Source organism: Pongo abelii, chromosome 9 (genome assembly GCF_028885655.2).
Source record: "Pongo abelii isolate AG06213 chromosome 9, NHGRI_mPonAbe1-v2.0_pri, whole genome shotgun sequence".
NCBI lineage: Eukaryota > Metazoa > Chordata > Mammalia > Primates > Hominidae > Pongo > Pongo abelii.
In genome coordinates this window covers 1706977-1728735 of record NC_071994.2, presented here as the reverse complement: position 1 = coordinate 1728735, position 21759 = coordinate 1706977, and the positions used below count along the sequence as shown (strand labels likewise).

The window sequence follows — 21759 nt, the reverse complement described above, 5'->3', positions numbered from 1 at the left end:
GGCAGTGGCTGTGTGGCAGGCCAGGATCTCCCAGAAGGTGGTGGCTGGCCGGGTAGGCCCAGCTCAGATGCTGGGGAGACATGGGGGCATGGCACACAGGCCACACAGGCCACACGTAGCCTGGGATCAGGCCCCGTCTGAGGACACCGGGTCCAGTTTTCCCTGGGCCAGGCCCTTGGAAAGGAGGAGGGAGTTGGGGAGGGAGAACGGAACCCTGGTTCTCTAACAGGCCCCATCCACCCACGGCCTGTGGGCTCCAGGGAGAGCATGGCCAGGGTGCCCAAGGAGACAAGGAGGAGGCTCCTCATGCTTGATGACCTCTCCTGCTCGTTAGGGTTTATCAACATCATTTAAGATCAGCCTTGTGCTGTGGGTTCCTGGCGTGCCATGGATAACGCTGTGCCAGGGGTCAGCCCAGGCATGAGGGGCAGGGACTAGGCTGGGAAGGGGAGGGGCTTGCAGAGGGCCGGGCTTTTCCAGGGGATCAGGGTTCAGAACAGAGGTTTGGGGAGAGAAAGTTTTCAGAGTCAGGCACAGGCGGGCAGACACGACCTCAAGCAGGACCAGCCTTCCAGACAGGAAAGAGGGTTGTGGAGATGCAGGAGGCCAACTGAGAGTGGCAGAGGAGAAAGGAGTTTCATGGGAGGATCGGGCTTGGAGAGAGATGAGGGAGGGAAAACGGGGGCCGCCATGCATCCTCAGCTTCTGGGGGACTTTGGAGAGGGTCGGGGCTCAGTGGGAGCTGGAGGTTGTTGAAGAGGACCCAGCTCAGGGAACCTGCGTGGTGAAGTAGGGGACTTGGAGGGAGGGAGGGAAGGCTGGAGTTTTCTCCATGGGGAGGGACTCATGCGGACTGTTATGGGGATGGAAGATCAGTTGGGGTCAAGCATACCGTGAGAGTGAGGATGTGGTGGGGTAGCGAAGGCGGCTGAGGCTGGGAGGACAGGCGTTTGTCAGGAAAAATGATTCACAGGGAACAAAGTATCCTCAGGGGACCAGGCTCAGAAGGGCTGGTGGGGATCACAGAGAGGTTGTGGGCAGGTGAGTGAACCAGCCTCCAGGGAGACAAGTGTCCTTAGCAGCCAGGACCTCAGCACGGGACCAGAGCTCGGAACGGGACACTTTGCCCTGCGAGCAGAGGGAGCGTGCCCTGGGGTCTGTGCAGGAGAGGCCACATTCTCCCAGACTCTGGGGGTGAACTGGAGTGGGGCCCCGGCTGGGTGAAGTCAGACTCCAGGAAAGGGGGCAGGAGCTCCGGTGGGCAGGAGTGGGCTCAGCCAGGAGGGAACAGAGTAGGGGGTGCTGAAACTTACTGGAGGGCCTGGACTTGGTGGGCTGAGGGAAGGGACTGGAGGGTGGTCTTGGGGCCTTTGGGACTTGGTTAGGGACAGGATGGGGCAGAGACGGGCAGTCAGGTAGGGGGCTTGCTGGGGCTCAGGGGACTGGAGCTTCGTCAGGAGGGGACTGAGCTGCTGGAACTGAGAGTCAACAGGCCAGAAGGGCAGGACCCAGGGGCGGGGGTCCCTGGAGGCAGCAGGGCCCAGGCGCTGGGGTGGAGCCCCATGGGGAGAGAGGGAAGAGGAAGAGGGTCTCTCTTGGGGAGGCAGATGGGGAGGGTTCGGGGAGCGGCCAGTCTTCCACGGGGCTGGGGGCTCCGCGAGAGGGATGGGGCCGGGTGGGGTGGGGAGGAAGGCTCAGTGGGTCCCGGGAGATGGAGGTGGCGTGGGCACCCTGGTCGGGGACTGTAGGGGTCCCATCCCTGCAGGACCTTGCAACTCCCCAGGGTCGCGGCTTCCGGCCAGGCTCGCGGCCCCCACCCTCCCGGCAGGAGGAGGCGGGAGGCGGGGAGGTGGCTGTGCCCGCCGCCGCCACCGCCGCCGCCGTGAGTCAGGTTCTGGGCTGCAGCCGCGCGGCCGGTCTGGCGCTGCGGAGGGAGCGCAGGCGGCGGGGGAGGCAGCGGCGCCGCCGCCGAGCCCCGCGCGCTCCCCACCCCCTCAAGGTTGGGCCGCTGGGAGGCGGATCAGTGGACAGACAGCGGCCCGCGGGACGGCGGAAGGACGCGCGCACCGAGGCTCAGGGGGTCCGGCCGCGCACCGAGGAGTCGCTTGCAGGTGAGGAGACGCCGTCCGGGCGGCTGCGGCAGACCCGGGTCGGGCTGGGGGCCGCAGAGCCTCGGCCGCAGACCCCCCGGCGCGCGCCGCACGGGAGCTGGGCACGCGGGGTGGCGCAGAGCGCGAGCGTCTTGGTGCCTCGTTGGAGAAGTGTTCGTTTCGCAGCCTGTCATTGTGCGTCTATGTATGGCCCGGGGATGCGTGGCTCCGGGCAAGTGTGCGCGCTTGGGGTCCCCAGGTTGGAGGTGGGGGGCGGTGCGCACGAGTTGGAGACCCCGCACCTGTGCCGGTTCTTGGTGCTCGTGGCTGAGCCTGCATCGCCTTGTGTGGGGAGTTGTTTACTCGTCAATGGCTCTGAGCGCGCCCGCGGGTGCGCCCGGGGTCTGGAGAGCCCGCGGTGGAGCCCGTGGCGGTGCCCGTGGCGGTATCGTGTGTCCGCGGGCGCCGTGGGCAGGTGCTTTGGCCGCTCTGCTAGCTCTGCCGGTTGGCGGCTGAGGCAGCGTCGCTGTGGGTCCGGCGCCCCGTGTGTGCGGGGTTGTTTGGGGTGCTGGGGCATTCCGTGTTTTGCAAGTGTCAGTCTCAGCGTTGGTGTGCTTTGGGGCGGGGGGTGCTGTTGTGTGTGTCAGTGGGTGAGTGTTTGTGCGCAGATGGCAAAGTGATGAAAGCCCCAGGTCCCTGCCAAGGCTGCTGCGAAGGGCTTTGGCATCGTCCGTGGCCGCCGAGGCCCGGGGCGGGTGGGGGAGGCAGGTGGCAGGCTGGCAGCTGGTGGCCCCCGCAGGGATTTCCGTCTCCACTGGGGCTGTTCTCGGGGCTGCTGGGCGTGAGGGTGGGTGCTGGCCAGTAGGCCGGGCCCAGCTCGCTCTCCCTTTCTCCTCTCCAGGCCCAGGGCCCCAGCCAGTGCCCAGCCCCGCTGGGAGCCCCGGCCAGCACCACGGACGGCGCCCAGGAAGCCCGAGTCCCCCTGGACGGGGCCTTCTGGATCCCGAGGCCCCCGGCAGGTTCGCCCAAGGGCTGCTTCGCTTGCGTGTCCAAGCCCCCTGCCCTGCAGGCTCCAGCGGCCCCTGCCCCTGAGCCCTCGGCCTCTCCCCCGATGGCGCCCACACTGTTCCCCATGGAGTCCAAGAGCAGCAAGACCGACAGCGTGCGGGCTGCCGGCGCGCCCCCCGCCTGCAAGCACCTAGCCGAGAAGAAGACGATGACCAACCCCACGACCGTCATCGAGGTCTACCCGGACACCACCGAGGTGAACGACTATTACCTGTGGTCCATCTTCAACTTCGTCTACCTCAACTTCTGCTGCCTGGGCTTCATCGCCTTGGCCTACTCCCTCAAAGTGAGCCCGGGCAGTGGCACGGGGCAAGGGCGGGCTGGAGAGGTGGTGCCGGCAGGACGGTCCCTGGCTGGCGGCGCTGGGCCCCTGTCCCTCTCAGGGGAGCACACGGGTAGAGCAGGTGCAGTTGAGGGGCCAACGGATCAAAGGACAGTGAGGGGTCCTGATCGTGGGTCCCAGAGAGGTCGGGGTACTGGCTAGGTCTGGGTGGGCAGGGGTCTGCCCTTCCCTCTCCTGAGCCATCGGGGCCTGGCTTTCTGCTCAGCCAGCTCAGCGGAACCTCCAGGAGGGGCTGGGAGCAGGGGTTGGTGGGGGGGTTGCTCGGGCTCAGGGGACGTGGGACGTAGACCTGGGCAGCAGCCACTTCTCCGTGTACAGGGATGGGGCCAGAATGGGGCTGAAGAGGGCTTGGAATCCTACTCCTATGGAAAGGAAGAGGGGCCACCTTCTTATCCAGCTCCTCACCCGGACCCTAAGGGCAGGTGCTTACACAGCTCTGCCAAGCCGTGCGTGGAGACCAGACCTGGGTGGCCAGGGCAGCCCAGGGAAGAGGGGTGTAAACAGGTCCTGCACCTCCCCAGCTCAGTGCTGTGAGAAGAGCTGGCTGGTAGCAGAGCAGGTGCTGGGCAGACATGACCCTGTCCCCCTGAAGGCAAGGTAGAGCAGCAGGGACGGAGATGGTGGGAGGGAGGCTGTGATGGGCTCACAGTGAGGGGGGCAGCCCTGTGTCAATGTGTCTGGTGCTGGAGCCCTTCCTGGGGAAGGGAGCATGAGGGCGAGGGCAGGCCCTCCTCCCCACCCTGACGCACTGGAAGGAAGGGCTTGGCTCACGTTTAGCCTCATCATCACATTTCCCCAGCCCAGACTTGAATGGCCAAGGCCAGATGTACTCCACCAATGCAGCTGCCCTGCTGGGTGGGGGAGAAGACAAGGGATGCAGGGAGAGAAGAGGCTGGGCAGAGGCTGACTGGGAGGAAAGGCGCCTGGCCAGCTTCGCCTCTGCTCCATCCTTGAGCTCGAGCCCCATCCCGCCCGGCATTGCAACTGCCGTTGGCGTTCCGGTCCTGCTCCTGACTCATCATCATTGCCAACCCCGGTGTTGCCCACTGGCACGGGCACCTTCAACATCGGGCCTGCGGACCCATCCCTGGGCTCTGACACAGGGGCCTGTGTGTGAGCCAGCACGTGCCAGTGTGTGTGTGTACTCACGTGTAATTGCATAAGTGGGCATGTACTGTGAGTGTAACTGTATGTGTGCATGTGAATGCATTGTGTGCATGAGTGTGTACATATATTTTTTTGTGTGTGCATGTGTGTGCATGTGTATGAGTGTGTGTAGGCATGAGTGTATTTGCGTGTATGTGCATGTGTGTGTAATCACGTGGGTGCGCATGGTGTGTGTAAATGTGTGTGCACAAGTGTGTGAGGGCATGTGTGCATGTGTGGTGTGTGAGTGTATGTACCTGTGTGTGCATGTGTGTGTAATTGCATGTGTGTGCATGGTGTGTGTAAATGTGTGTGCACAATGTGCGAGGGTATGTGCATGTGCGCTGTATGTACCTGAGTGTGTGCATGTGTGTGTAATCACGTGTGTGTGCATGGCACATGTAAATGTGTGTGCACAAGTGTGTGAGGGTGTGTGCCTGTGTGCTGTCTGTATGTACATGAGTGTGCACGTGTGTAATCATATGTGAGTGTGCATGGCACATGTAAATGTGTGTGCACAAGTGTGTGTGGGGGGGTGTGCCTGTGTGCTGTATGTACCTGAGCATGCACATGTGTGTAATCACACGTGTGTATACATGGCATGTGTAAATGTGTGTGCACAAATGTGTGAGGGTATGTACCTGTGTGCTGTCTGTACCTGAGTGTGCACGTGTGTGTAATCACACTTGAGTGTGCGTGGCACGTATAAATGTGTGTGCACGTGTGTGTGTGGTGTGCCGTCTGTATGTACCTGAGTCTGCACGTGCGTGTAATCACACGTGTGTGTACATGGCACGTGTAAATGTGTGTGCACGTGTGTGAGAGTGTGTGCATGTGTGCTGTGTGTATGTACCTGAGTGTGTGTGCATGTGTGTGTAATTGCACCAGTGTGCATGGCACGTGTAAATGTGTGTACACAAGTGTGTGAGAGTGTGTGCCTGTGTGCTGTATGTACCTGTGTGCATGTGTGTAATCACACGTGTGTGGTTCATGTAAATGTGTGTGCACAAGTGTGTGTGTGCATGTGTGATGTGTGTATGTACCTGAGTGTGCATGTGTGTATAATATGTGAGTGTGCATGGTACGTGTAAATGTGTGTGCACAAGTGTGTGAGAGCATGTGTGCGTGTGTGGTGAGTATATGTTCCTGCGTGCATGTGTGCTCGCGCGTGCACACGTGCGTGTGTGCGTGTGTGTGTAGAAGCAACAAAGGAAAGGGGCCCCTGGAATTGGGGGTCATGCCTCCGACCAGCTCCAGCTATGGTTCCCCAGACCAATCCTGAGCAGAGAGCTCCAGTGTTGGGGGGCTGAAGCTGCCGCTGGTGGAGCTCTGCCTCCCCTCTCTCTGTGCCCTGCCAACAGCCTGCGGACATGGGTCTGGCTGCCTGGGCTCCCGTCCGGAAGCTGTCCCTCCTCCCGCTTGGCTTAGGCTGTGGCTGGCCGGCTGGCATGGGGCAGGCCCATCTGGCTCGGGTTGTAGGTAGGTCAGGGATTTCTGGATGGTGCCGGGTTTCTGCAGGGGTTGGGGGTGGTGTGAGGTTGGCCCTTCTGAGGGTCAGGGACGGCTCATTACACCTCCTCCCAGGCCTGCTCCTCCTGTGTCCTTCCTGCGGTGGGCGGGGGCAGCCAGGGCAGAGAGGCTTTGGGGCATACCTGGGAATGGGTGCAAAGTGAGCTGTCTCCATCCTGGGCAGAAAGGAGGACGGAACTGGCTGGCTGTGGACCCCACGCCTGGGAATGCATCCATCTGGTCACCCAGCTGCAGGTCTCCTGACCTGCACCCTACACCAAGGGCACAGGGCGGACCTGGGGTCGGAAGGTCTTGGCTAAAATCCGAGCTCTTGGGACAGACAAGCCATCTTGCCTCACTGAGCCCCTGTTCCCTCATCTGTTCAGAAAACAAATAGAAACAAAACAACATTCAAGCCAGCACACGTGAGCAGGGCGGAGGCCCGCATGCGGTGGTATGAACTAGACAGTGTGTCCTTGCCTGCCCCCATATGTCCATCCACCCATCCAGCCATCCATCCACCCCCCACCCACATGGGCCAATTCAGCTCAACGAAGGCTGGATCTGCAGCGCAGAGATTGAAGCCTTATTTTGCACAGCCTGGTGTCCGGGGAAGGCAGAGATACAAAAAGTCAATTCTCCATTCATGCCGTCTCCACATGCCGCCTCCTGATGACCACTGGCTCCCGCGGTCAGCTGGATGATGGCCAAACGTCTCATCTCAGCATCCAAGCCGCGTTTTTAACCCTTCTGGCCTCAGCATTTCCCCGCCACGGTCACTCGGCAAATGTGATGTGAGTGATGTGCACGTCCTGGTTTGCCTGTGCACATCCTCAGCCTGGAGAGCTTTTGTGAGATCTGGGTCTCTCTTCTGCAAAGCCTGCAGAGACAGTCCTGCCCCAGCCACATCTGCTCACCCCAGCCAATCTGTACCCAAGGCAGAGCTGGCCAACAGATGGGTTAAGACATGTTGGTCTAATGGGTGGGTGGACAGAGGACACATGATGAGATGGAAGAAGCACCACAGTGTTTCAGAAAAGGAATACTTCATTCCCAGTTTGGGGTGAGGCTGGAAGACTTCTAGGAGGAGGCAGCAATTTCACTGGGCCTTGAAGCTTGGTGAGGGGAAAGGTGTTTCAGGCGGGGAAAATGGCATAAACTATGTCACGTAGGTGGGGCAGTCTAGGGAGTCGGCAAGGCCCCTGTCCTCGATGGGAGATGGAAGACATTCCTGGAAGAGTGCCTGAGGCAGTGTGGTGAGGGGTTTGAAAACCTTGTGAGGGGCTGGGCTCTCATCTGTAGGAGACATGGAAAGAGAAGGATATGATCAGTGCCATGAAATCTGCAACCAGTGTAGTGGAAGGGGACAAGACAAGCCTCGAGGCAGAAGGTTCAAGTCCCAGTGTGGTGGTCCAGGTGGGAGAGCTTGTGAGCTGGGGATGGGGGTGGGAGAGGAGGAACAGGTGTGGCCAGGACACAGCAGCTGCTAGATGTGAGCCCAGGAGGCTGTGAGACCTTCCAGTGACAGGGCTGTCAGAAAGAACAGGTTAGGTGGGTGGGTTCTGCGTTGGGTTTTGGATGTACACACTCACCCACTCACTCCTTTCTGAATATCAGCATCACACATTTATCTTTCCCATCCTCCATCCATCTATCATTCATCCATCTTCCATCCATCCATTCTCCATCTTTCCATCCATCCATCCATCCATCTATCCATCCTCCATTCAGCCATCCTCCATCTGTCCTTCATCTATCCATCCATCCTTCCATCCATCCATCCACCCTCCATCCATCTGTCTATCCATCTTCCATCCATTCATCCATCCTCCATCCATCCATCTTCCATTTGTCCATTCTTCATCTGTCCATCCATCCATCCTCCATCTGTCCATCCATCCATATCCATCCATCTATTCATCCTCCATCCATCTATCCATCCATCCTCCATCCATCCTCCATCCATCCTCCATCCATCCTCCATCCATCCGCCCTCCATCCATCCTTCATCCATCCATCCATCCACCCTCCATCCATCCATTTATCTTTCATCCATCCGTCCATCCATCCATCTGTCCATCCATCCATCCTCCATCTGTCCATCCTCCATCCATCTATCCATCCATCCTCCATCCATCTATCCATCCATCCTTCCTCCATCCATCCATCCATCCTCCATCTGTCCATCCATCCATCCATCATCTGTCCATCCTCCTTCCGTCCATCCATCCAAACTTATATTCAATCCATCCTCCCACATTCCCTTCAACCCCTCCAAATAGCCACCCAATCTTCCATCCACCAGTGTTCACACATGATCATTCAGGCTCCCCTCCCTGCCCTGCTCTCCCATCCTGTCCCCACCAACCTTATGCATCAACCCACTAAATTATTCATCTAGTCTCACTTTCTCAGTAATTGCCCACTTTCCTTCCCAGCCCTACCTGTCAATAGACCCAATCATCCCTCCATCCTGTGACCTCATATGGCAACACATCTATTCACCCTTCAAGACATCCTCCTGCTGCTTCCTCCTGCTGCTCCCCTAGCTGAGTCACACTCACCCATTCACTGAGTGCCTCCTTCATACTCAGCGTGCCTCAGCTCACCCCAACTGTCAGCGCAATCCAGCCACTGTCACTTTCTCTATTCCCTCCCTCCTCATCCACCCTGTCTCTAACTGCTCATACATAAATTTCTCACATTCTTTTCCCTCTCATTTTTTTCTTTTCCTTTCTTTTGCCCCACTTTTCGGCCATGCATTCTCCCCTTCTATCCCCTTCATTCTTTCTACAATCCGCCTACCTGCTTTACTAATATAGCTAATCATTCAGCCATAAAATGTCCATTCTCTCTTTGTTTCCTCTCAGGCATGTGTCCACCCACCCCACCATTCATCTCATTGCCCATCTGACCTTCCAGGCACATCCATCCCATCTTTCCTTCCTTGGCTTTATTCCTGTATCCCATTCACGTGCCTCCAAGTTGAGTGGCATGAGCCTGTCCAGCCTGCTCTAATGAATTATTGCAGATTACTTGGTTTGTAAACACTGGGTATTTACTTCTCACTGTTCTGGATGCTGGAAGTCTGAGATCAGGGTGCCAGCATGGTCAGGTTCTGATCAGGACCCTCTTCTGGGTTGTAGGCTGTCAACTTCTGTGTCCTCATTTGCCAGTAGGGCCAAGGGCCTCTCTGGGGCCCCTTTTATAAGGGTGCCACTCCCACGCATGACCTAATCCTCTCAAGAGCCCCACCTCCTACCATCACTTTAGGGGTTAGGATTTCCATACAAGAATTTGGTGGACATGAACATTCAGACCATAACATTGCCCTTTCATCCACTTATATGTCATCCCTTCCTTGTGTTTCCTCTCCCCTGTTTCTCCAGTGACCTGTTCCATCCATCTCTATAGCCAGAACCAGTTCCTCTCTGTACCCACATCTGCCCACCCCCGCTCTTTTTCCTTCACACATTCACCCATCTGTCATCCGTCAATATTCACAGTCATAGAAGAACTGCCTGGCCACCTAGCCCTCAATTCATCATCAAAATGTCCTTCCATTTTCCTTCCTTCCTTGCTTCAATGGACTCACCCAACTCCCAGCCATCAGCCTGTTCTCTCTCCCGCTCTCCTTCTCCCTCTCCTCTACCCACCCAGCACCATCCATCGCCCCTGCACCCACATGGCTGCCTCATCCTCTGTGTCCCACCTCTGCTTGTACTTTTCAGCCCATTCCGCCATCTAGCACCCTAGTGCCCCCTTTGCCTTCCCTGCTTCTTGGCCCACTCTTCTCGGGCCCCTTTCCTAATTGCTTTGGACTCCCTAACCTTCTGACACTGCGGGGCTCCAGGGCTCAGCCCTCCATCCTCTCCTTCCTTCATGTTCACTCCCTTGGTACCCCATCCAGTCCCATGGTTTTAGTATTAGGCCATTCTTGCACAGCTGTAAAGAAATACCTGAGAGAGAGTAATTTATAAGAAAAGAGGTTTAATTGGTTCATGGTTCGGCAGGCTGTACGGGCAGCATGGTGCTGGTATCTGCTTCTGGGGAAGCCTCAGACTTCCCGTCATGGTGGAGGGCAAAGTGAGAGCAGGCATCTCACATGGCAAGAGTGGGAGCAAGGGAGGGATAAGGGGGAGGTGCCTCACACTTTTAAGCAACCAGCTCTCAGGAATTCACTCACTATGGTGAGGACAGCATCAAGCCATGAAATCTACACACATGACCCAAACACCTCCTGCCAGGCCCCCTCCACCACTGGGGATCGCTGCAACATAGATTCGGCGGGGACATGTGTTCAAACTATATCAGTTTTAAATACCATCTTTTTGCTGATGCTTCTCAAATTTATATCTCTGCCCTAGACCTCATCTTTGAACTCCAGACTCACACAAATTGCTATGTCAAATGTCTACTATATATCTAAAGGGCATTCCTAACTTGACATCTCAGAAATTGAACTGCTAAACGAGTCTTCCTTTTGCAGCCTTCTACAACTCCCTGTTCAGTTGATCAAACCCCAAAAACCTTGAGATCATGTCAAGTTCCATGCTTTTTATCACACTCTACACCTGATCCCAGCAAACACCACCAGCTCCACCTTCCATGCACGTCCAGGAGCTGATCAGGTCTCACTACCTTCACCACTGCTGCCCTGGTCCAAGCCACCTTCACCCTCCCCTGGACCATTCAATCCACCTCTCTCTGCCTGTTCAGCTATCTGTTCTTTGTTTTTTTGAGATGGAGTCTTGCTCTGTTGCCTGGGCTGGAGTGCAGTGGTGCAATGTTGGCTCACTGCAACCTCCGCCTCCTGAGTTCAAGCGATTCTCCTGCCTCATCCTCCTGAGTAGCTGGGATTACAGGTGCACACTACCATGCCCGGCTAATTTTTGTATTTTAGTAGAGACGGGGTTTCACCATGTTGGTCAGGCTGGTCTCGAACTCCTGACCTCATGATCTGCCTTCCTTGGCCTCCCAGAGTGCTGGGATTACAGGCGTGAGCCACCACGCCTGGCCCCCGACATCTTTTCTTAGCACAGCATCCAGCACTGCCTCATTCATATATGTCATATCACATTCATCTTTCCGTCTCTAAATGACTAAAAAGCACCCACAGAGCCTGCACCGTGCTCCTGGATGGTCTCCTCTGACCGTATGTCCTCCCCTTCTCTCTTTGTGATCTGCTGCCCCTACTCTGCACCTAGTCCTCAGAAGCACCGGGCCCTGCACAGAGAGCTCTATGCTCCGAGGACATGCCTCCCTGCAGATGAACACATGGCCGAGTCTGTCACATTCTTCTGACCTTTCCTCAAATATCTCCCACTCCACAAGGTCTTCCCTGGCCACCGAGCTAGACTTGCACCTCCTACAGCACTCTGTTCCCCTGAGCCTCTTCGAGTTTCTTTTTAGCACATTGAACACATTACATGTTTTACTTATTTATTGTGTTTATTTTCTGTATCTCCTCCCTACACTGTAAACTGCGTGAGGACAGAGACTCTGTTTTACTCCTTGTGATATACGCAGGACCTAGAACAGCAACTACTCAGAGCAGACACTAAGTAAATATTGATTGATGATTGATTGATTAATGAATCTCTCTACTCATCTGCCATCGGGTGGTCTACACTATATCAACAACCCTCCTTCCTTTCTATTATCCACCAGTCTTACCCATCCAAAACACATCATAAATTCATTTATCTACCTGTTCCACCCATTTAGCATATGGATCTGTCGCAGCCATCCAGCATCCGTTACTATATCCAGCCATGGACCTGCTCCAGCCATCCAGTGTGCATTCAGAAACCCATCTGTGCACCTGCCCTTCCAGTCTGGCATCCGTTCCTATATTCCTGTAACCACCTCTCCATTCATTCAAATCACGTGAAGTTCCATTCTTTTTTTTTTCTTTTTTTTTTGAGACGGAGTCTCACTCTGTAGCCCAGGCTGGAGTGCAGTGGCACGATCTCAACTCACTGCAACCTCTGCCCTCTGAGTTCAAGCAATTCTCCTGCCTCAGCCTCCCGAGTAGCTGGGATTACAGGTGCCTGCCACTGCTAAATTTTGTATTTTTAGTAGAGACAGGGTTTCACCATCTTGGCCAGGCTGGTCTTGAACTCCTGACCTCATGATCCACCTGCCTCGGCCTCCCAAATTGCTGGGATTACAGGTGTGAGCCACCGCGCCTGGCCTCCATTCGTTTTATCACACTGCAAGCCTGATCCCAGCAAACACTGTCGGCTCCACCTTCAACACATGTCCAGAAGTTGGCTGGGTCTCATCACCTTCTCTGCCGCTGCCCTGGTCCAAGCCATCGTGGACACATGAGCACACATTCTCGTGTATTCACCTATTTGCGTGTCCTGCCCACTGAACATGCTCTTACATACCCACACATCACCTCCCATCCAGCAGCCATTCACTTATCCACTTACTCAGATGCCCCACCCATGTGGCATACATTTGCATATCCATCTGTCCACTTGGACATACATTCATATGTTCGTCTATGCACCTGTTACCCCACCCAGCATATACAGACGGTCCCCATCTTATGATGGTTTGACGTATGCTTTTTCAATTTCACAATGGCAGGAAAGCCATAGGCACTCGGTATGCTCCTCTGCTTACCAGGTTTGTGAAAAACGCATCATACGAAAATGCGTATGAAATTTTTAACTTATGACACTTCAAACTTATGATGGGTTTATTGGACTGTAGCCCCATTGTACATCAAGAAGCATTGTATTCATAAATTCAGCTATCTGCCTGTCCCACTCATCCAATGTACATTCTTATATCCGTCCAGCCCTCTTCCCCACCCAGCACAAGTTTCTACATGCATTTCTCTGTCCCATACACCCAGTCTCCATCCACATAACCCCTCAGCTCCATCCACCCACCTTCCCGATCATGGGATCACTCCCCCACCCTCCTCTTACCTATCTTCTTTAGCTATGGCCGCCATTTTCCATGCACCCAATACCCCAGCTGCCTCAGCCTCCTGCCCTCCACTCCATCCGCTTTTGACACTCAGTGTTTCATCCTCCCTCTGCCACGTTATTCCTCACTCCAAGTATCCAACAAAGAAATCACGACCAAAAGTTTTTTTAGGAATTCAGAGTTGTCTTGATATAAAAAAATCAATAAATATAATCTACCATCTTAATGAATTAGAGAAGGAAACAATATGTTTATCTTGTGGAAATTCTAATGTAATCATAGAACTCTAATGATAAGATGAGGATTATCCTTCCTGGTACCTTGAGGTCAAGAATGAGACTCAGCTGCTTGTCCTCATCGCTGCTGTCTGGGATCGCTCTGCAATCTTCTTTGCCTCCATGACAGGAGATTACTTTGGCCCAGGCACTGTGGTGGAGCTTCACATCCATCAATTCATTAAGCCTTTCCCACAACCCTGGGAGGCAGCGCTATTGTCATCTTCATGTTACAGATGAGGAAATGAGGAGCAGAAGAGTGAGTTGTTAGCTGGCCTAAGGCTGCATAGTCTATGACCTGCAGAATCAGGATTGAAATCCAGTCAGTGTTTCTGCATCTGTGCTTTAACCTCTATGCTGTGCTGTCTTAGAATAGACTGCAAGGAGGAAATAGAACTGCTAGTATTTGCTGTAGATATGATTCATTATTAAGAACACATGGTCAATTAGTACAATATGATAGTTTAGCTGCATACAAAATCAGTTAGACATGCAATATTAAAATATACTTTTACATTATAATAAAAAACAAAATAAATAGACTAAGACTAAGTCTAACAAAAGATGTAATAGCTCTTTCTGGAGAAAGTTATACAGCTTTATTTTAACAAAGGCATCAAATAAGACCTCAATAAGTGGGTGACACATTCAGTCCTTATAAAGGAATACAAATTTCAATGCAGATGTCAGTTTCCTCCAAAACCACTAGTATAAGAACCCGATGAGAGCATAGACTTTCTTCCTGCCTCCTTCCTTACCCTGATTCCTCAATACCTGCTTCTTCCCATCTTCAATCTCTCCATTTTGATAGCATGTTCTGTACAATTTATCTTCCAAGTCACCTACTTGCCCATTCGCCCTTGTTCCCTCCCTTCCCTTCCCTCTCCAACTTTTTTTCCAGCTCCACTCCATTGACTCCACTTCATCTATTCAACTGACTCCCCTCCATCCACTCTATCCATTGCATTCACTCCACTCAATCCATTCCATTGACTCCACTCCATCCATTCCATGCACTCCACTCCATCCATTCCATCCACTCCACTCCATCCACTCCATCCATTCCATTCACTCCACTTCATCCACTCCATCCATTCCATTCACTCCACTTCATCCACTCCATCCATTCCATCCATTCCATCAACTCACTCCATCCATTCCATCAACTCACTCCATCCATTCCATTCACTCTACTCCATCCAAGCCATCCTACTCCATCCATTCCACTCCATCCACTCCATCCATTCCATTCACTCCACTTCATCCATTCCATCCACTCCACTCCATCCACTCCATCCATTCCATCCACTCCACTCCATCCACTCCATCCATTCCATTCACTCCACTTCATCCACTCCATCCATTCCATCCATTCCATCAACTCATTCCATCCATTCCATCAACTCACTCCATCCATTCCATTCACTCCACTTCATCCATTCCATCCACTCCACTCCATCCACTCCATCCATTCCATCCACTCCACTCCATCCACTCCATCCACTCCACTTCATCCATTCCATCCATTCCATCCACTCCACTTCATCCATTCCATCCATTCCATTCACTCCACTTCATCCATCCCATCCATTCCATCCATTCCATCAACTCACTCCATCCATTCCATTCACTCCACTCCATCCAAGCCATCCTACTCCATCCATTCCACTCCATCCACTTCACTCCATCCATCCATTCCATCCACTCCACTCCATCCACTCCATCCATTCCATTCACTCCACTCCATCCACTCCATCCATTCCATTCACTCCACTCCATCCACTCCATCCACTCCATGCACTCCACTCCATCCACTCCATCCATTCCATCCACTCCACTCCATCCACTCCATCCACTCCATCCACTCCATCCACTCCACTCCATCCATTCCATCCACTCCACTTCATCCACTCCATCCATTCCATCCATTCCATCAACTCACTCCATCCATTCCATTCACTCCACTCCATCCAAGCCATCCTACTCCATCCATTCCACTCCATCCACTTCACTCCATCCATCCATTCCATCCATTCCACTCCACCCATTCCATCTGCTCCACTCCATCCATTCCATCTGCTCCACTCCATCCATTCCATCTGCTCCACTCCATCCATTCCATCTTCTCCACTCCATCCACTCCATCCACTTCACTGCATTCACTCCATGTACTCCATCCATCCACTCCATCCACTCCATCCATCCACTCCACTCCATCCACTCCATCCACTTCACTGCATTCACTCCATGTACTCCATCCATCCACTCCATCCACTCCATCCATCCACTCCACTCCATCCACTCCATCCACTTCACTGCATTCACTCCATCACTCCACTCCACTCCATTCACTCCACTCCATCCATTCCATCCACTCCACTCCATCCACTCCACTCCATCCACTCCACTCCATCCACTCCATCCACTTCACTGCATTCACTCCATCACTCCACTCCATTCACTCCACTCCATCCATTCCATCCACTCCACTCCATCCATTCCATCCACTTCACTCCATCCACCCGTCCACTTCACTGCATTCACTCCATCCATTCCATCCACTCCATCCACTCCATCCACTCCATCCATTCCATCCACTCCACTCCACTCACTCCACTCCATCCATTCCATCCACTTCACTGCATTCACTCCATCCATTCCATCCACTCCACTCCATCCATTCCACCCACTCCATCCATTCCATCCACTCCACTCCATCCATTCCATCCACTTCACTCCATCCACTCCGTCCACTTCACTGCATTCACTCCATCCATTCCATCCACTCCACTCCATCCACTCCATCCATTCCATCCACTCCACTCCATTCACTCCACTCCATCCATTCCATCCACTTCACTCCATCCACTTCAGTGCATTCACTCCATCCATTCCATCCACTCCACTCCATCCATTCCACCCACTCCATCCATTCCATCCACTCCACTCTATTTCACTTTACTGCATTTGCCCCACTTCATTCCATTCCATTCCACTTCACTGAATTCCATTCTCTCTTTCACTTCCCCACTCCCTCTATCCTCTTTTTTCTCTCCTCTTCCTTTGTTCTTTCCACTATTCTGCCTCCTCCATCCATCCACCCACAGACCAATCCATTTATGCTTCCATTCTCCCACTCAATTACGCACCCATCGCCCTGACCACCCATCTTTCCCCTGTCCGTCCACTCTTCCGACCTGGGTCTCCTGTCCATCCGCCTAACCTGCACACTGAGGGATCCAGGCATTAGTCAGCCCCAGTATCTATCTGCCCACCTTCCTTCTTTTAGCCCAGCTCCAATCTACTAAGGCAAAGACTTTTTGCCCCTTCCTCTCTTCCTTTCTTTCCATTCTCCTTCCATTCCTCATCCTAGAACTTGGTTTCTTCTTACAGCAAACACCCACATATTTGTGGATGGGATAGAAGGAAAGAGTGCTGAGGAGGGGAGGGCCCTATAACTCATTCTAAATGAAGGTTGCTTCTTGGAAATGAGTCCAGCTCAGTCCACTGCCTCCCCAAGACTTCCTGAGTGCCAGCCCACTCCCTTCACCTTAATATCCCTCCCCAAAGGCCCTGGAGACTGCTGTCTCTCCTGCCAATGCACAACGCTCATCCTCAGGGCATCCCAGTTAATTTTAAACGAGGCAAAACCAATCAAATTAGGAGACAGTTGTGTTGCCCCATCCTCCAATCATATTCTCTCTGAGGCCAACTTCTTTTATTTTAATCATTTAAAACTTGCAAAAAATAAAAAACAAAGAATTTCCTTATATCCTTCACCCAGTTGCCCCAATTTTTTAACAATTTTATCGTATTTGCTTTTCTCTCTCTCTATAAATACATCTCACCTACTTTATAAACCAGTTGAGGGTTGAGAGGTTTCAGACATGACGCCCCCGTGCCCCTAAATTCATCAGTGTACAGTGCCCCAGGGCAGAGACGTGTTCCTCTAGAAACATCGTTCATTCGTCAGCTCTTGGAAACAAAGCACTGATACTGTGCTGAGCACTGTGGCACCGGCCCTGCTGGGCTCCTGGATGCTCCGAGCCCTGCTCCCTGGCTGACTGCCCGTTTCCTGTCCTCCTCCCGGCTTCAGGTGCGAGACAAGAAGCTTCTCAATGACCTGGATGGAGCCGTGGAGGATGCAAAGACGGCCCGGCTGTTCAACATCACCAGTTCTGCCCTGGCAGCCTCCTGCATCATCCTCGTCTTCATCTTCCTGCGGTACCCCCTCACCGACTACTAAGGCCCGCCAGGCACGGCCGCTGGCAGAGACAAGCACTGAGACATGTTTATTTTCATGGTCCCTGAAACGCAGGATCCCATGAGGTTGGGGCAGGGCAGGGCTTCTTGTCCTGGGCCCCCCTTGAGCTGTGAACTGGGCAGCAAGGCCATCAGAAGCTGAGTACAGCAAGGGTGCAGTGAGCTTGGCCCTCAGTCCACCCCCTCCGCCTCCTGGCCTCTGCCCTGCCTGTGTCTGGGGCCTGGGGGCTTCTCCCCTCACTGCTGCACCCTGGCTTCCAGTGTCTGTGTCCCTGCCCTCACGTGCCCCTTCCCAGGCTCCTGGGACCCCTTGGACCTGACACCTAGCAGGAAGGGCTTACGCAAAATTGTCCCAGGATGGGAGGACTCACTCTATGCTCCCTGACCCTGCCTCCTCCATGCTGTGACCCCACTCAGAGCCCTTGTGTCTGTGAACTTTCAATGAAATACCCATGCAGCTCCAGCCCAGCCTTCTACTTTGCGTCCCTGGCAGGGCCTGGAGAAGTCTGGAGGCTTTGCGAGCCTCCTTCAGGGACTGCCTGGTGGTCAGGGCCCCTGGTGCTGTGTCCCAGCAGACTGCAGGAGACTGTCTGCTGTCTGCTCCATCACAGCTGTGCCAAACGATGAATGGGAGGGTGGGCATTTGGTGGAGGTACCCCAAACTCGAGTCACTTAGAGGGTCAGACAGCCGCCTGGGGGGACGGAAGGGGGTGGGGCACAGCCTCAGCTGCCTGCATTGGCCAAATCAGAGCAAAGGAAACCACAAATTCACTCGGAAGGAAGCAGCAGGCAGAGACGATAGACCCCTGGCTAACCCCTGTCCCTCCTGGAGGGCTCTGGGATCCGGAGAGGCCTCTTTACCTCTCTCTGCCCATCTCCTTAGCTGTAAAATAGGAAAATGGCCTTTCACTTCTACAATCACTGTGAAAATGAACTGAAGATGCCATTCAAAGGCCGAGGCCAGCGCCCTGACGGCCCACGGCATGTGCCATCTGCAACGTGGGAGGCAGGATGCAGGGATGGGCTCTGCCCCTTGGAACTCAGGCACAGTCATGGGGGTGCCGGTCAGCCCTGAAGACAAGTCTGATGAGGGTGCACTAGGAAAAGCGCAGGGCATCGGCGAGGCACACGAAGGAGGCGGGGAGGTGAAGATGGAGAAGAAGCCGAGGCAGTGGCCATGGGTGTGGAGCCTCGCGCCGTGGGGGCCCAGCTGGTCTGGGAAACCTCAGGAAATCCCGCAGCACAGGTGTGCAGTGGGAAGGACTCGCTATCCGGTGGGAAGGCAGGCGAACTTTCCCAGGGCAGGGGCATGGCCGTGCGCCTCATGTTTTGGGAAGCTCGTGCCCCCTGGGGTAGCGAGGCCAGCTTGGAGGGGAGCCCAGTGGACAGAGGTGGATGCAAGTGGTGGGAGCTGAGCCTGGGCTGGGGCTGGTGGCAGAGGGCTGGACAGCAGGGTGCCTGTGTGGCAGCTGTGCAGGCAGTGGGGTTGACTGGTTTGGGAGGTAAGGTGGGGGAGAAGTCCGGAGGATTCCTGTCCCTTGACTTGGACAGCCCAGTGGAGAGGGCTGTGTACCAACAGCAGGAAACCAGGGAGAAGAAGATGTTGACTTTGAGATGCCAAGCAGAGAAGGGAAGAACCTTCTGGGCTGGAGACACGGGGTGCCTCGGAAGGGAGGACTTTGAGCTAGCAGCAGATGGGACAGACGCAGGGGACAGGGAACAGCCATGGCAGGAGTGCAGCGAGCAAGATTCTGGTCACAGTCCTGACCCAGAAACCTGCAGAGGAAGGGAGGGTGGCCAGCACCTGCCCGTGGGCCTGGGGTGCAGCCCAGGCAGAGGTGGAGGGGGTGCTCAGGGAAGAGGGGAGGGGAGTGTGTGACCTCAAAATGGGAGGGCTTAGGGGTCAGAGTTGAGAGAGGGGACAGGGTGGGGACCATGTGGGACTCTTGAGCACCGACCCTTGACCCCAGGCAGTGGTGGAATGGGAGGGCAGGAGGCGGCGGGCTGTGAGGCTGATGTGGGGCTGCACGGAGCTGTCATTGAGCCTCTTGGAGGATGGTGAGAGAAGTGCCAGGGGCAGCTGAACGCCTTGCCGAGCCTGTGGGCAGCCTGGTTGTGGGCACTTCGGATGCTTGCACCATTAGACCCAGAGGCTTCCTGGATGAGCCTGGGCTGGAAGATGATGGCAGAGGCTGCTGGGCCTTGGAAGTGAGAAGGTCCTGGCTTCTAGTTTCTGGGGCACCTAGGGGAGACACAGCACCTGGGTCCTGTGTCATGAGGTCAGCTAAGGCTGACCCCGGTGTCCAGGTGTCTTCCATGTTATGCCTGGGAGGGAAGAAAGTAGAGGGGCAAATGCTTTCTTTGCCTATTTTCCTTAAACATTTGGTGCCAGTGCTGGTGGCCGCCTGGAACAGGGGCCAGGAGGAAACACACCTGCATCAGGGAAGCCCTCAGCCAGCTTTTCCCTGGGATGTGCCTGTGCCTGGCTGAAGCTTTCTGAGTTCATGTTGGGGAAATGGAACGGTCACCTTCCAGCCAGTAAAGGCAACCCCAGCTCTTGGGATGTTTGTATCCAACTCCGGGTAATGTGGGGCTACAAAGGCCCCTGGCTTCCACACCCTGGGGACCAGGAGAGGGCTGGTGCTCCCACGGTGGGTGTCCACGGTGAGGTCAGGCCCCCACAGCAGGTGCATTCTCGCCCTCAGCAGGCAGGCAAGCAGGCATCAGCTCCGGCGCTGGTCTCTGGCTTCGAAGTCTGTGTCTTTGCCTGTCTGTACTCATGCCTGACCTGCTGGCGCTCCCTGTCCACTGCCCTCCTCCCGCCTCATTTTTATGTGATTTTGCACAGTGCCTGGCAAACATTTGACATTCAATAAACATTGCACGAATGAAAGAATGAATCCCCCTCTCACTCTCTCTCTGTACTTCTCCCTGTGTGCCTCCATATATTTGTGTATCTTTTGGGAGTCAGGTGACTTTCTCTGCTCTCCCCTCTCCCCATGCTGCCCTGGTCACTGCCCTTGGGACCCCAGCCCAACAGCCCAGTTTAAAAGGATTGGGGCTGGGCGCAGTGGCTCATGCTTATAATCCCATTGCTTTGGGAGACTGAGGCAGGAGGATTGCTTGTGCCCAGGAGCTCAAGGCTGCAGTGAGCCATGATTGCACCACTGCACTCCAGCCTGGGTGACAGAGCGAGACCCTGTCTCAATAAATAAATAAATAAATAAATAAATAAATAAATAAAGGATCAGAACTGAGGGGAGTGTAAAGGCTGAGCCTCACTGTGCATCTGTGTGTGTGTGTGTGTGAGACTGTGTGCATGCGTGTTGCATGTCCGTGTGACTGTATATGTGTGTGACTGCGTGCACATGTGTTCGTGTGTGTAGTGTGTGTGCCTGTGTGCTTTTATCTGTGTATGTGGTGCATGTGTGTGTGACTGCTTATGTGTGACTGTGTGCATGTGTGTATGTGTTGTGTGTGACTGCATGTGTGTGTGACTATATGCATGCATGTATTCTGTGTACATGTGTTTGCCTGTATGTAACTGTGCGTGTGTTTGCATGTGTGTGACTGCACGTGATGTTCATGCTATGTGTGCATGTGTGTGTGTTGTGTGTACAAGTGTGTGCATGTGTGACTGTGTGCTTGTGTGTAAATGTGCTTTGTGTGATTGTGTGACTGTGCATGCATGTGGATTGTTGTGTGTGCATGTTTGTGACTGCATGTGTGTGACTACGTGTGTGTTGCGTGTACATGTGCGTGCATGTGTGTGGCTGTGCATGTGTATATATGTGCTGCATGTGGCTGTGTTCACGTGTGTGTGACTGTGTGTGTGTGTATTATGTATATGTGCATGTGTGTGACTACGTACACGTGTGTGTTGTGTATACATGTGTGCATATATGTGACTGTGTGCGTGTGTATTGTGTATGTGTGCTGTGTGTGTGTGCATGTGTAAGATGTGTGTGCATTGGAGAGGAGGTGCTATAGGGTCATCCCCCAGCCTCCCTTCCCCTGACCGCAGTGGCCAGAGCTCTCCAGGCTCCCCTGCCCTTGCCAAGCCACTGCCCATTCCAGCAGGTGGAGCTTGATGCCTCTTCTCCAGACATCGGAAATC

At 54.4% G+C, this 21759-nt stretch overlaps 1 protein-coding gene across 1 annotated transcript; it reads left to right on the top strand.

Annotated features, from left to right (window-relative positions):
- The first annotated feature begins 450 nt into the window (after positions 1 to 450).
- Positions 451 to 18105, top strand: IFITM10 (interferon induced transmembrane protein 10). The gene is made up of 3 exons (XM_054524099.2): positions 451 to 748; positions 2992 to 3444; positions 17476 to 18105. Exons 1-3 carry the CDS (start codon positions 665 to 667, stop codon positions 17623 to 17625), a joined length of 687 nt encoding a protein of 228 aa, XP_054380074.1. The 5' UTR covers positions 451 to 664; the 3' UTR covers positions 17626 to 18105.
- The last annotated feature ends 3654 nt before the right edge of the window (positions 18106 to 21759 follow it).